General features: G+C 38.1%; 1 protein-coding gene across 1 annotated transcript; it reads left to right on the top strand.

Annotated features, from left to right (window-relative positions):
* The first annotated feature begins 2,589 nt into the window (after positions 1 to 2,589).
* On the top strand, positions 2,590 to 12,023 carry LOC124380498 (norrin cystine knot growth factor NDP). Its single transcript, XM_046841548.1, has 3 exons — positions 2,590 to 2,734; positions 6,644 to 7,034; positions 11,032 to 12,023. The coding sequence occupies exons 2-3, from the start codon at positions 6,843 to 6,845 to the stop codon at positions 11,254 to 11,256; spliced, it is 417 nt and encodes a 138-aa protein (XP_046697504.1). The 5' UTR covers positions 2,590 to 2,734; positions 6,644 to 6,842; the 3' UTR covers positions 11,257 to 12,023.
* Positions 12,024 to 14,038: the final 2,015 nt, after the last annotated feature.

The following is a 14,038-nucleotide window of genomic DNA, read 5'->3' as shown; positions in this document are numbered from 1 at the left end:
GTATAATTGAGTTAATTCTACTCAGACTGATTCAAAGCAAGGATTAATATATTTGACCTATACCACTGCCTATTTTCCCTGTCTCTCTCTTTTCATACCTGTTACAGTAATCAGCAAGTTGTCTTTGGCTAAGTGCAGTCTGAACAATTTTTAAATGTTAAAATGAAAATTGTTATTCTATACAGGCTGTAAATTAGAGCAGTGAGACTATTTTCATGCAGGTCAGTGTTCCCGGTGGAGGTCATTTTTGGAAAGCAAGTAAGACTGTTTTGCTGCATTCACCTTGTGGTTATAAATCACCCAGAAGTATGAGACCTCTTTTATTTTTTTACATGTAGTTTGAAACAAGAGTTGAAATCGACCTCTTGAAAATAAGACTAAAATGTGTCCAAATCTGTCAGTGTTAATTTCCACCCATCATTTTTCACTTGGGGAAGAGGCTATGCAACACCTCAAAGGTAGTCTTCTGTTGTGGCTTTAGGGGAACATGAAAGCCATCTTCAGCTGACCGAAGGAAAGGTGCACACAGGCCCTCTTTCATCCAAGGGGAAAGTGATGGGTACGAGAAAGACATATGGCTAAACACTCTTAGAACTTGACATCATCACCCACCTGAGCGACCTTTTATTCTCTCTCTTTGTTTTTTTCTATTCCCAGATTGCTGACAGTGTGTTAGGGTCATGGGAAAAAATGATTTGATGTTTGGGGCAGTACATTGCGCAATACAGTGAAATAGTTTTTAAATACATGGAGGAGGCAAAAACATAAGAGCGATTCCTTGTTAGAAAATCTTTGCCAAGGCCATTTTACAGTTATGACTAAGTGAGTGAGCTGCTGAAATTATATGTCAACTCCAACATTAAACTCCTATTCATAAAAGCAGAGAGTGTCTTAACAAATCCAGAGCATCAGTTAATATAAATCCCTATAACAGTTAGTTTAATGAATGTACTACACGTTTAATCACATTAACTCAAACAAAGTACTGAGTCAAGATACCCTGAATAGACAATGTTTTAAGAAATATGAGCAGTTCTGTAATTGTATGGTCTAAATGAAGAGTGTTGGTGGTGTCTTTGTGCTGCTGGATTGTAAATAGTCCTGTCAGAGGGGTGAGGAGATGGAAGGTGGGAGATAAATTTGACTTTCAAAGAAGCTTTGTAAGTTTCATAAACTTTTGACCCCTAAAGCCTTACCTAGTTATGCCAGCTTTCCTTTAATTTCCCCTGAGGGTTTAGGTTTTGAAACTAATTTATGACCATATGTTTTTTTTCTTGTAACATATTACAGTTTTCCACTTTTGCATAGCTGAATGAAAACTGCTAAAACAATGCCTGAAATGAGAAGAATTTGATTATCAGATATTGTTTGCTGTGCAGGGTCTTAGTTCTGTCTTGGATTGAGTCCACACTTCAATTTGAAGATTACTAACTCCCCTCTGGTGCCAATATTTGCAGTAATTTAATACGTCTCATTCTTCCCTCAACTTCTGCCATTTTAAATTGCTAAAATTATTCGCATTTTAAACAATTGAAAACATGTTTGGAAAAAAAAAAACTCTGTTGAATGCTTTCTATGTCTGAAAGGTAAAACGGCAATTATTCCTTCTTTGTAAGTTAAATTTATATATATCTTGTCTTTATCCTTTATGTGATTCAGAGACTTTCAAAGACTATGATTGGGTTGAGTGTCTTTTTTCATTTAAACCAATCTGCTATTCGTTGCAATTCATTAATTTACAATTAGAGTAGAAAATGTGTGTGTATGAATATATATATATATATATATATATATATATATATATATATATATATATATATATATATATATATATATACACACACACACACACACACACGTTGAGACGACACTTTTCTAGTTATGTGATTAAAGGTTCCCAACTACGTACTACATATATCTGTTCAGAATTTTCTTGATTGTTGAAAATACACAAATACGTGGACAAATATCTTTCTACACTGTGACATTATTTGTCACACATTGTTTCATTTTTAATACATTTGGTGCCATGGCCTTTGCGTGTGCTTTAAACCATATTACACTGTAAATCACCTGATTAAACCCTTGTTTCTTGTTTAAAAGAAAGGCTAAAGTATCAACCAGGATTGGACATAGTAGAAACTGTGTGAATTTCTGAAGCACCTCCCAAAGCCCATTGGTGACCCTACTGCTTACGGGAGACTACAGATACTGTGATTTTTATGCATTTGCACCAGTTGTTTTTAAATAAACTAATTCTGCTAACAGTTTTATAACCCCAAGCATCGTAAAACAGGGCCAGGGTGTTGGTCACCTTTGATTCTGCAACCTTTCCATAGCTGGAATCCCCATTTGTTTTGCGAGAGCTTTTTGGTGTGTCAGCTGTGTAGATGTGTCACCAAAGTGATATATTACTGCTGTGTCACGTTCCACAACTAAGATGTGCATCATCTGTCCTTTCCCTTTCCCTCCTGATTCCTTTATAAAAATGTGGGGTGTTAATGTCAGAGGAGGAGGTTTAGGGGAGGGGGAGCAGCAAGAGGAGTGGAGGGAGGGAAAGAGGGAGTCAAGAGCTCACACACGATCGGTGTGCGTGAGAGGGAGAGAGTGAGTGAGTGAGTGGGGAGAGAGAAGAAGGAGGTTTAAAAGCAATTGTTATTGAAGCATTTCCACATCAGTCCAAGAAGGTGCAGATGGGGTTGGATATCAACAGCTGAGAGAAACTGGAATGAAGGTAAGCTCACCCTGAATCTTTAGGTGACCCAGGGCTCAGAGCCACAGAGCCACTCAGCCTTTAGTCTTTAGTCGTTATGTTGGCATCTAGTCGATCAACTGATTGGGATAAATGTTCACAGTGGTCCTGAGCTTGTTTTGCGTAACATGTTTTTTTAATTACCTGAGGAAGTCTTGTTGCCGCAGTATCACCTCCAAAGCTCTGTTTTTCTTTGTGGGTTTCCTCAAGTCACAGACACCTTTATTAGCCCTTCATGGGAGCAGTAGAGGCAAGGTAATTATGCAGTGTGTGAGTCATGAGTGAAATGAGTTGGTAAGGCATTGATCCTGGGGCAGGTTTTTTGGTATGTGCATCTGATGAGAGACACAATGTGTTCTGTGGTAGGTTGACTGCTACAATGAGCTAATACCTCTGCACAGACAGATACTGAGAATTCATAGCTGAGAATTTCAGCGAAAATATGCATATCGTCTTCATTTTTATGAAGATGGATGAGAGGCATCACATGATTCTCTTGCACAATTTGAGACAATTCCCACCAACCCACCATCACTATGTGTGTGTGTGTGTGTGTGTGCCTGTGTGGTGTCAGGTTGCTCATTATCATTTTTACTGTGTTTTCTGGTGTTCCAGTCGCCCCTGTGTGACGTTTTAATATGAATGCCAAATTGAAGACGGATGCTCAACAGGATGTAGTAATACAAACTGATGATAGTGTCCTTATTAGACACCTAGGACCAGGACCTTTTATATTTCATTACCTCAATCTGACATGCTCTATTCTAAGAAGACTAAATTGTAACACTAACGTCAGCTTTGCGTTGGCTTACGAGATCTACTGTCATTGGACAAAGGCTGTGCTCAAATCTACACTGTTTGTCTTATCTTCATCATGCAGGATATATTTAGCGCAAGGCTTAGCTGTAGCATAGAGGAGGCATGGGTTGGTGGTATTAGAGTGTAGTGCCCCTGTTACGGCCTGGCATGCTGTGTGGGTGCAGATGGGTGCAGGGAGGAGGAGGGGTGCTGAGGTTATGCGGTCTTGTAGGAATCTGCCCTTTGGTTTATTAAAAGCGGGCCAGACAATAGGGCTACCAAAGCACCAAACAATGACGTAAGCTATGATTGAAAGAGGAGGCGAGTATGTCAGTATGTAGGAGATTTTACGGCACTTTAGTAGCAACTCTGTAACAAATAGCTTGTCTAAATGTAATTTTGTTAGCATGGAAAGCATGAACATCGTTCCAGTTTTAAACTGTATTGCATGCATAGCTACTCTAGTCAGATCAACAAAGCAATTGCAAACAGTTATGATCCGGAATTAAATGACTTTTCCCGGGATCAGGGGATTCACTTCGAGGCTGGAGGCAACTAAAGGAGTTACCTGCTAAATCTGTTTCAGACTAAATAAATTGCTTCTCTGAGGCAATTCGGTGCCAACCATAGCAAATAATGTAAATTCTGCCTTATCCATCCTTTCTCATACCCAAAGGAACGTTTTAGTCTGAAAATCCTCTTCAAAATGACAGAGTCTGTGCTTTAGCTTATGCAAGGCAGGGAGCAGCGATGAGAGCCAGAGACAGGACAACTTACACCAATATCAAAAGACGAAGTTTCTTCAGAGCTTGTGTGTGTTTGTGTGTGTGCAAATGTGTGAGTGGGTGAGTGAGTCAGTTAAAAACCAGGGTATCACATGGGATGTACCCAAACTTAGAAAGCATTTCTTTTATTCCCCCAAAAGAAACTAATTGTGGTTTTGACTGGTGAGATGGAGTCCGAGGGCATGGCCTGTGGCTGCTTTTGAATGCCAGGAATTTCACAGTTCTAATGGTGTAGACGCTGAGGCCCCTCACTAAGCCTGTGATACCTTGATCAAAAAGCACCATATCCCCTTGTCAGGGGACAACACACTGGGGACAGTTCAGATCAGAGGCCTGCTGCGTGTCATCAGCCCTGGAAAGGACTCCTGGAGAAGTAGAGGAAATTCTCTGACTCATTTTAGCCTGAAAGCACTACACAGCATGTCTGTATGTCTTGCTCACTTTGGGCCTTTGTTCTGAATGTTTATTGCGTCTCTTTTTACAGAATAAAAGTACGTTGATTTGGCTCAAACAATAATTAGCAGATGTTTTGCAGTAAAAGAAACACAGCACATGGATGTAAAACATTGATAGTAAAGAATTCTTCTGGGTTTTCTTTCAGTTGAAGTATAACTTGTAAATGTAAAATTATTGTTGTTTCAGTGAAACATAATGTCAACAAGGCTATTAGCCTGATCAATTGGGGAAATAATATTTGGGTTGTGATTTTTCATTGGTTCCAACCGCACCTCTTTCTCCTCCAGAAATCTCCACGATCAAATGAGTTTATTTATTCGCAGAGTTCTTGGCTTCGGCCACATTTATAATGTGAATTCTAATTACGGGAAACATTTCAGTGCAGTATGAGTAAAACTGCAATGTTGCCAAACCGAAATCAAACTACACATGTCTAATAAATAAAACCCCATCTCTGATATCCATAATTAGGCTCCCACAAAAAAAAATTAACAAACACCAGACTGGGAAATAGTTGAGATTGGAGAGACAAGAGCGACATTGGGCTTGAGGCAATGTATACTGCTGTCTCTGATGCAGGATTTTAGAAGATTGCTGCTGATTGTAAACACACTGGGTTCTGTCGTTTGGTGGATGTGAACAGATACAGCTGATCTATACTAAGTAAGGTTTTATGCATGGATAGCTGGATGAGGAAATGTGTTCCCGCATCTTTCTTACTCATACCACTCTAGAGATTTACCTTAACTGCTGCGGTACATGACAATAAACTGCAGTTTATGATTAATGACCATAAGATTATTTTCTTGCCCTATAGCTTATAAATATTGCTATATACCTTCTGTTTTCACTTTATCACTAAAATGTATTATTACAGGTGCACAACAAGGTGTACCACTGGCAGTAGTATGGCTAAAGCAATTTTATATCTGATTATATTCAAACTGTATCTGTACCTGCCTCTCAGTTAAGAACAGACTTATGATGTCTGCTTATATAAACCCTGCAAGCTCTCTGGTGCAGTTAAACATTTCAGAGAGTATTTATTTTAACAGGCAAATTGATTCTAAAATTTCTCACACATGGAATGTAAAAGTCAAATTATTCTGTGCAGAAAGAAAAACACAAGGGGACATTTTTTAAATTAACTTGAAGTGTTTGCGATTTCAGAACAAATGATGGTCTCGACAAAATATTCAGATTTAAATGAAGTAAAATTGGACAGAACAAGTTTGGACACAATGCAGTGCATTATGTTTTATGAACGATAATTTCCTTTCCTCACAGGTTTGCCCAAGTTTAAGGTTTTTGGGACTTCAGGCAGTAAAGAAAGAACCAACAGGCGTTTCTACCAAGCACAGCAATAAGCTTGCAGTTCTGACTAGATGAATTTAATCACCACACAAGACATTTTCTTCACAGGAATACCACTGTTAAGAGGTTAATAAAGTGCATAGACCACAAATGAAAGCAAAGGAAATATACAAATATATAGTTAACTTGTCCTGAGAGAACATATAATTTTTCCAATGAAAAAATGCATTCTCAGGGAAATTATTCACCACCGTCTATTTATTAATGGATTAAGTTTCTCCTTGTTGCAATAAAATCAGATTTCTTTTGTCTGTTGGGACTGTAGGAATAACAGCGGGGTGGGCTGCCAGCATGTCTCGTACAGCAGTTCACTCATTCCTGACTGCATAGCAGCCACCTTGATCAAAATGAAGTAGTACAGATTTTTTCCGATGGTTTTAGTAATTGACAAGCTTTCATATAAAAAAAATATTATTACCTTAGATTATAGCCTCTAGCTTTCACACTGTCCTAAAAATATTTATTTTTGTCATAACAGAAAGAAACACGCAGACAGAGCTAAAGGAGATGGCAGTGCATAAAGAACAAATCCACCACACAGTCCAGGTTACCAACTTGCCAAAAGAGCATGGGCAGCGAGCTGAAAATTTTTCCCTGTAAGTGAAGAAGCTCTATCTCTGTCCATTTTGTTGCTGGGAAATTTTAACTCACCACTGCATCGGTGCCAAGGTGCCATAATGAAGAACACAAGTGCATTTAGCCAGCCAGGGATTGTTCTCCTGCTGGTCACATGTCCCCTGCTAAGCATTCTGCGTGGAGTTACCTGTAAGGCTGAGAGTGGACACCTTGGGGACTCTGATCCTGACAGGTGTATGAGACACCATTTTGTGGAGACCATCACACATCCCATCTACAAATGCAACTCCAAGGTCTGTTTACCAGCTGCATATCTATCTATCTATCTATCTATCTATCTATCTATCTATCTATCTATCTATCTATCTATCTATCTATCTATCTATCTATCTATCTAATCTCTCTCTCTCTCTCTCTCACACACACACACACACACACACACACACACACACACACACACACACACAAACATATATATATATAGGAAATATTGTGTGTGTGTGTGAGGCTGTGTGTGACTGTGTTTATAAATCCCTGTAGACATGTTTGTAATCATTACTTAGGGAAAGGTTAATTAAGATGGCTATTCCAGTATTATGTTCAGGCCTGTGCTTCTTCATGTCGATGTTTTTTTGGCGATTAGCATCCAACAGAGATCAACAGCAGGTTAGTATACAGTCCCATGTTGTTCACTGAGTTCCAGTAATGGCCTGGGTCAGACCCTGCTGTAAGCTAATACACTCCACATCCATATGTTCCTGCTAACGAGAGGTTAAAAGAAATACATTAAGGAAAAGGGCTTTCTTTCTAACTATTAGGATCTCAACCTACATTTTTTAAATCTTTGCTCTTTTCTCGTGATCTCTACCATGGTTACATTGACACTTTGGCAGAAAACAGTGAACATATGCAGCCTGTGGGTCTCATGGTCTGGCCAGAAATAAGTCCACTGGGTACATAAAATGTCTGTGCAGTGGCCCAGTTCCAGAGCTCTTCATAGACCTGTGGCTGAATAACAGTGTTTGCCCTCTAACCTATTGCATGCTGCAGCCTTACACCCTTGGTGTGAGCCAAATGAAGAGTCTATGATTTACCTGATTCAGCCGTTGAAAGGACAGATTTCAGCTTTGTGCACTCCACTAGCATGTCCCCAGCTGGGACATTTCAGCAAAGGGAGGAGATAAGTGAAGGCAGAATCTTTTCTCCATCCGATAAACAGATGATATGATGTTAGAAACCTATATCACTAACAAAATTTCATTCTTTTCCTTCGATGTCATTCAGAATTAAATGTAATATTAGTGCCTATTACAAGAAAAACCACAATGACCAAAATTGACATGAAGTGCATAGAGTATGGACAGCCGTGTTAGATTAGGAATGACTTACTCATGTATCCAGCCAGGGCATCAAGTCCTGAGGGACCATTTGGAATCAGTGCTGTAACTAATCATGACAGATTCTGCTGTAACAGCTTTTACTAATATGACTGCTTATTGGTCTTAGAGGAATTACTGTCAAACGATGGTGAAGGTCGGGTTTACGGGCAGAATTGTTCAGATCAACTACTAGACATTTACAATCCTACAAAAGGTTTATGATTTAACATTCAGGGTCACAGGCACATTGTTTTACTGCACTGCAAATTCACAAGTAAAGCATGTCTTAGTAACAGTCATTAAGAGGCCAATTCCATACATCATGAGCTATGAAGATGGTTGTGGCTTCATGCAAATTTAAGCAGCACCGCATAGCACATTGCATCTACCTGTGCAATCATTCACGCTATAAACATAAAAGGAAGAAATATGCCTGAAAGATCTACATCTGCTGTCCAGCTGTTGTCACCTAGACCCATTCACTCTAAACGGCATTTTCCAGCCTCCCACCTTTTCAAATCTATCAACTCCATCCACTGGCATTGTTACAGGATATGTCTAATTCATCTAATTTTTCAAGCACAAGCACTTATGTATTGACTTTCTCACTATACTTTGAGAGAGAACTATCACTTTTTTGCTCCATATTTTTGTAATGGATGACACAGGGAAAAAAAAAATAGCCAAAAAATTAGGGCCAGATTTTATTTCAAAGCTAACTGTCATTAATTTCAGCCAACATCCCATTTAAACTGCCTAGCTGGTATGCTAACTTTGGCTCAATCTACCAAGTATTTAGCAGATATGGAAACCTTTGCCACAGAATAGAAAAAGAAAAAAAAAATGGTGTGATCGATGAAAAAAGGGTATAAGCATTTAAATGATTTACCCTTAAATTTTAAATAGTGAATATTTTTCCTAATACAATGAAAGATTTTGGAAAAATACTCCCTGAAAAAGTTTGCACCTCCGAGGGAACCCCTCAGTAATCCTACAATAAAATGATTCTACTCACAGCCAAAGCAGTAACTGCCCAAACAACCTCTGAGGGATCCCATGTTTCTAAAAGCTAATTTCTAAAATGTCCAATTCAATTTTAGTCATGAAACTGAAAAGAAGTGTACATATGGGAATTTTTGCACAAAGTTCAGCCCAAGGGGCTTAAGTACTTTCCATCATTACATGTAGCTCTTAACAGTTGAAGAGTGACATAATAACATCACCATAGTTTTCATACTCATAATAACTGCTCGCTGCAGGAGGCTCAAATTATCAAAGTTACAGAGTGCTGATTACAGACCCATTTTTGTCTTTTGCATCATAATAAATATAGTTAGATGGACAGATGATCCCAGATCTTATATCAGCACTCTTACCCTGAGACACTTAAACAATGTGGACTCAGGTCTGACTTCCCACAGCCTTCTGCAGTAAGCTTTTGGCTCCCAACAGACTATTGTCCCGGACAGTATGGGTGACACTTGGCTGACACTAGACAGCTGATAGGCACCATGATACAGGAGTCTGTTTACTAAATGCAGCAGGAATGTGTGACTCGTGGTCTGGTGCTAGTCATCTTTTATTCAAATTTAGAAGGCTGATCAATTAAGTCATGTTTGTCCAGCTAGCTGTGTGTGTCATCCACTGGAGCTGACTAGCCAGATCTAATGCACCATCACATCACTCATTAAACTTTAATTATGAGAGAATTCTTATGAAGGATAGCTTCTTTCATAGGCTGCTGTGGGTGGTTTGATTGCTATCAGCCATAGCTCAAGGCCTAATAACCTTGCCCAGGTGCATTGCCTGACCCTCATAAAATGAGCTGTGATGTGTATAAAACTATTTTTACATTACATAATACAAATCAATGTCACAAAACAATGCTGTTAAAATGGCACCTAAAGTGAATCCTTGTCTGTGAGAGAATGAGTGGGTGAGGGAGTGATTGAGTAGCTGAATAAGTGAGTGAGTGGCTGAGTGAGTGTGTTTGTGTGTGAGAGCCAGAGGCTGGTATAGCTTCTGCACCCAGGTCTGGGAGAGATCAGCCACACTCCCATCTCAGCACAGGTGCAAGGTCACACGTGGAATACAGAACCATTCTTTGTTCACAGCAATGTACTCTGAAGTAGCTTATCTCAGCCCTGTCCTGAGGAAAGGTTCACACAAACGATAGCGGTTCACACAGTCCCATTACAGACTGCTGTGCGGACTTCAAGTAGACTCAATAAACTGATGCTGTTGTTTGAATAATCTGAACATGAGCTACACAGTACCTATGGAGAATTCATAGCATTCACGTATATTTTTTAAACTTTAAAATGTCATTTATTAATATTTTCTGTCTCTATAGAGTTTCTGTAATTCAGGCCATTACATTTTATTTAGCAATAAAAAAATACACTCAGAGAAATTATTAAATTAATTCTTTTAGATTGTTAATATTTAGCAATACTAAAGGAATATTTGATATTTCATTACCACTGCCTAAATGTTTACATCTACACATACACAAGGTGGTTAACTTTCCTAAATGGGAATTTTCAGCCACATGAAGTAACTACATTTAAATTCACTATAATGAAAATGATAATGTATTCATCTTCTTGAACTATTCATGGTAGATCCAGAAACTACAATATACTTTGTACATTGAGTGGGAACCGTGGGATTGGGTCTTAGAGGTGTGAGACGGAAATGCTACCCACTGCACCTCTGCTTCCAGTGCTGCATATAATACTTTTAATATGAACATTTTAGGTAATAGAAAATTTAAACATATCAGATGACATTTGTGTTTTCTTTTAACCATCATGAACTGAGATTCTGGTTTTAGTACATCTGATTTCAGTTAATGTAATCACTTTAATGAAATAATCCCTTTAATTTTGTGCTCTCTTTTATTCCACAGATGGTACTCCTGGCTCGCTGTGAAGGTCACTGCAGCCATACATCTCGTTCAGACCCTCTCATCTCCTTCAGCTCTGTTCTTAAGCAACCCTTTAAAAGTACATGCTTCTGTTGCCGCCCGCACACCTCCAAACTGAAAGCAGTGCGTCTGCGGTGCTCTGGTGGGACTCGAATAACTGCCACCTACCGGTACATCCTTGCATGCAGCTGCGAGGAATGCAGCTGAATGGGCTTGCCAAGAACAAGGAAATGGCTAAGCCCCATTTTATGTGTTTTATTGCTGTCCATATTAAACAAACTATTACACGATTCATTAACAGTGCTGGTATGAATGGAGATTAAGCCAGCAAATCAAAGAAAAGAAACATTGACGAGTCGGTTGCACCTGGGCCTGATCTCTGCCAGTTGATTAATTTCTAATGCATTCCATTGCTTTGATCACAGCATGTGCAAAATTATGGATGCTGGCAACAACTTTGCAGTTTAGGGGCGTTATGAGAGAACTTAGAAGGTATCGTATCTGTTCCGGGCTGGAGACATTCCAACAAAAGCGAGAGAACTCGTGGGAATTGTTCACAGGTTGCAGTGATGCCAGGGTAATGTCTGTTTCAGCTGTCAGACGTTGTAATGTCAGTGCTGGGACTATAAATGGAAAATGGTCATTTAATATAAGACTGGTCAAATATAGCATGCACGGTTAAGATCATTACGTGGAACAGGACTGATTTGTCAAAGGAATATTCCAAGTCCATAATGACAAAAATAGCTATGGGGCTCCTATGTTCAAATCACAAAAGAATGCTGCATTTCTTTAAGTTAGCATCAGAATTTCATTAGTTTACAATAAGACAAAGCAGCTTTCTATTTGTCATGCTTTGCTGTAATTGTACCCTTTGTGAAGTTGCACAGAGTTTGTAATTATGAAAAAAAAAAAAACTGACAGCTCTGTTGGCACCATATGTGAATCTAATAAATTACTTCCTTTTGTTTGTACACACTGCCTGTATGCTTTTAGCTGACATTTTGTGACTTCATATTATTATTCAGGTGAAGGTGAATAGTAGAGGGAACCTTGCACTTATATTTAGTCAGGCCACCAACTTTCGAACTTATCTGGCAGCGTGACACAGTGTGTAGGTGACAGTGTGAGTTTTAATAATGACATGGTTACTCTGAAAGGCTTCTCCTGTTAATATATAATGAGATAAGCATTAGCTTTATTAATTATTATAGTCTAATAGAATATAATGTACAGAATTCAATTCATTCTCCAGAGACAGTTCTGTATGTTTTTATCTTTTGTCAAACATAAATTATTAATGTGCTCAATAGAATCTGGTCTCAACAAGGCGTGTTTTGAACTAACCAGTATAACCAATATACATGTCCTTCACAGCTGGTTCTCATTCTGTTTTCCCAAAACTGTCACTGCCAACATTTGCTGAATCTGAAATATATTATGTAAATTAGAAAGATAGTTCACACACACACACACACACACACACACACACACACACACACACACACACACACAACCTAGTGTTTATACTCTGTAACAAAGCAAGCCTAAATAAAGCTGCTAGAGCCATTCAATCTACCAAATACTGCATTTCAATTTTATTTTATTTTATTTGTATAGCACTTTTAACAATGTCTCAAAGCAGCTTTACACAGATAATGTCTCAAAGCAGCTTAACACAGATAATGTGGTGATAAAAAATGTATATGTTCTTTATAAGTGTAAGTTTGTCCCTGATGAGCCTTGACTGTGGCAAGGAAAAACTCCTTAAAAAATTATTTATAAAAATTCTAATTATAAATTATTAGGCTAAGCTCTGTATGTATAATAACTTATTAAACTCAAGCTAATGAGTTATAATTTTAATAACCAAGACAAAGAAATGATCTGTCTTTAAAAAAAATGTTTATCATAAACCGATCATTAATCTGTTGTTTTTACACATTTTTAGAAATATATACAGTACAGACCAAAAGTTTGGACACACCTGCTCATTCAAAGAGTTTTCTTTATTTTCATACTATGAAAATTGTAGAGTCACACTGAAGGCATCAAAACTATGAATTAACACATCTGGAATTATATACATAACAAAAAAGTGAACTGAAAATATGTCATATTGTAGGTTCTTCAAAGTAGCCACATTTTGCTTAGATTACTGCTTTGCACACTCTTGGCATTCTCTTGATGCCTACTTTGAAGAACCTACAATATGACATATTTTCAGTTCACTTTTTTGTTATGTATATAATTCCACGTGTTAATTCATAGTTTTGATGCCTTCAGTGTGAATCTACAATTTTCAAAGCCATGAAAATAAAGAAAACTCTTTGAATGAGCAGGTGTGTCCAAACTTTTGGTCTGTACTGTATATATAATATATATATACACTTTTGGTCTGTACTGTATATATAATATATATATAAACTTTTGGTCTGTACTGTATATATAATATATATATATACAGTACAGACCAAAAGTTTACTTTTGGTCTGTACTGTACATAAAAAATATATATTAAAAAATGTATGTTAACTGATAGCATGGCAGCTGTAAACATATTTGTTTCTAATGCTAATAGAAATGATTGCTGCAAGAGCCCACTCTACTGGATATACTGAAAAATGCACAGCAAAAATGGCTTTCCATCACTGGAACCTGAAGACTTAAAGTCACTTTATTTTGGGCTCTTTGTAGCCTATTGTATGCTGTTAGGCATTAGTCTTTACATTCCTTGCTAAGTAAGTATGGTGAAGTTGAAACAGACACCTCAGTAAAGGTATGTGGCTGCGGTCCAGCTGAGGACAGCCCACAGAAAGACAAACTGCATAGTGCTATTGTTAACTCAGTCTCTGGGTGAAGGCCTTTTCTCTATGGGATGTCCTCCAGGATATTAAGATGTACTAGCGTGGAGTTTTACTAGGTTGCTCACCTAAATGGGATCAGCTCAGAATTATCTGCAGTATGTTAATTATTGAAGTTAAAGGGG

Source organism: Silurus meridionalis, chromosome 3 (assembly GCF_014805685.1).
Source record: "Silurus meridionalis isolate SWU-2019-XX chromosome 3, ASM1480568v1, whole genome shotgun sequence".
In the NCBI taxonomy this organism is placed as follows: Eukaryota; Metazoa; Chordata; class Actinopteri; order Siluriformes; family Siluridae; genus Silurus; species Silurus meridionalis.
This window is presented reverse-complemented; position numbering and strand designations above follow the sequence as displayed.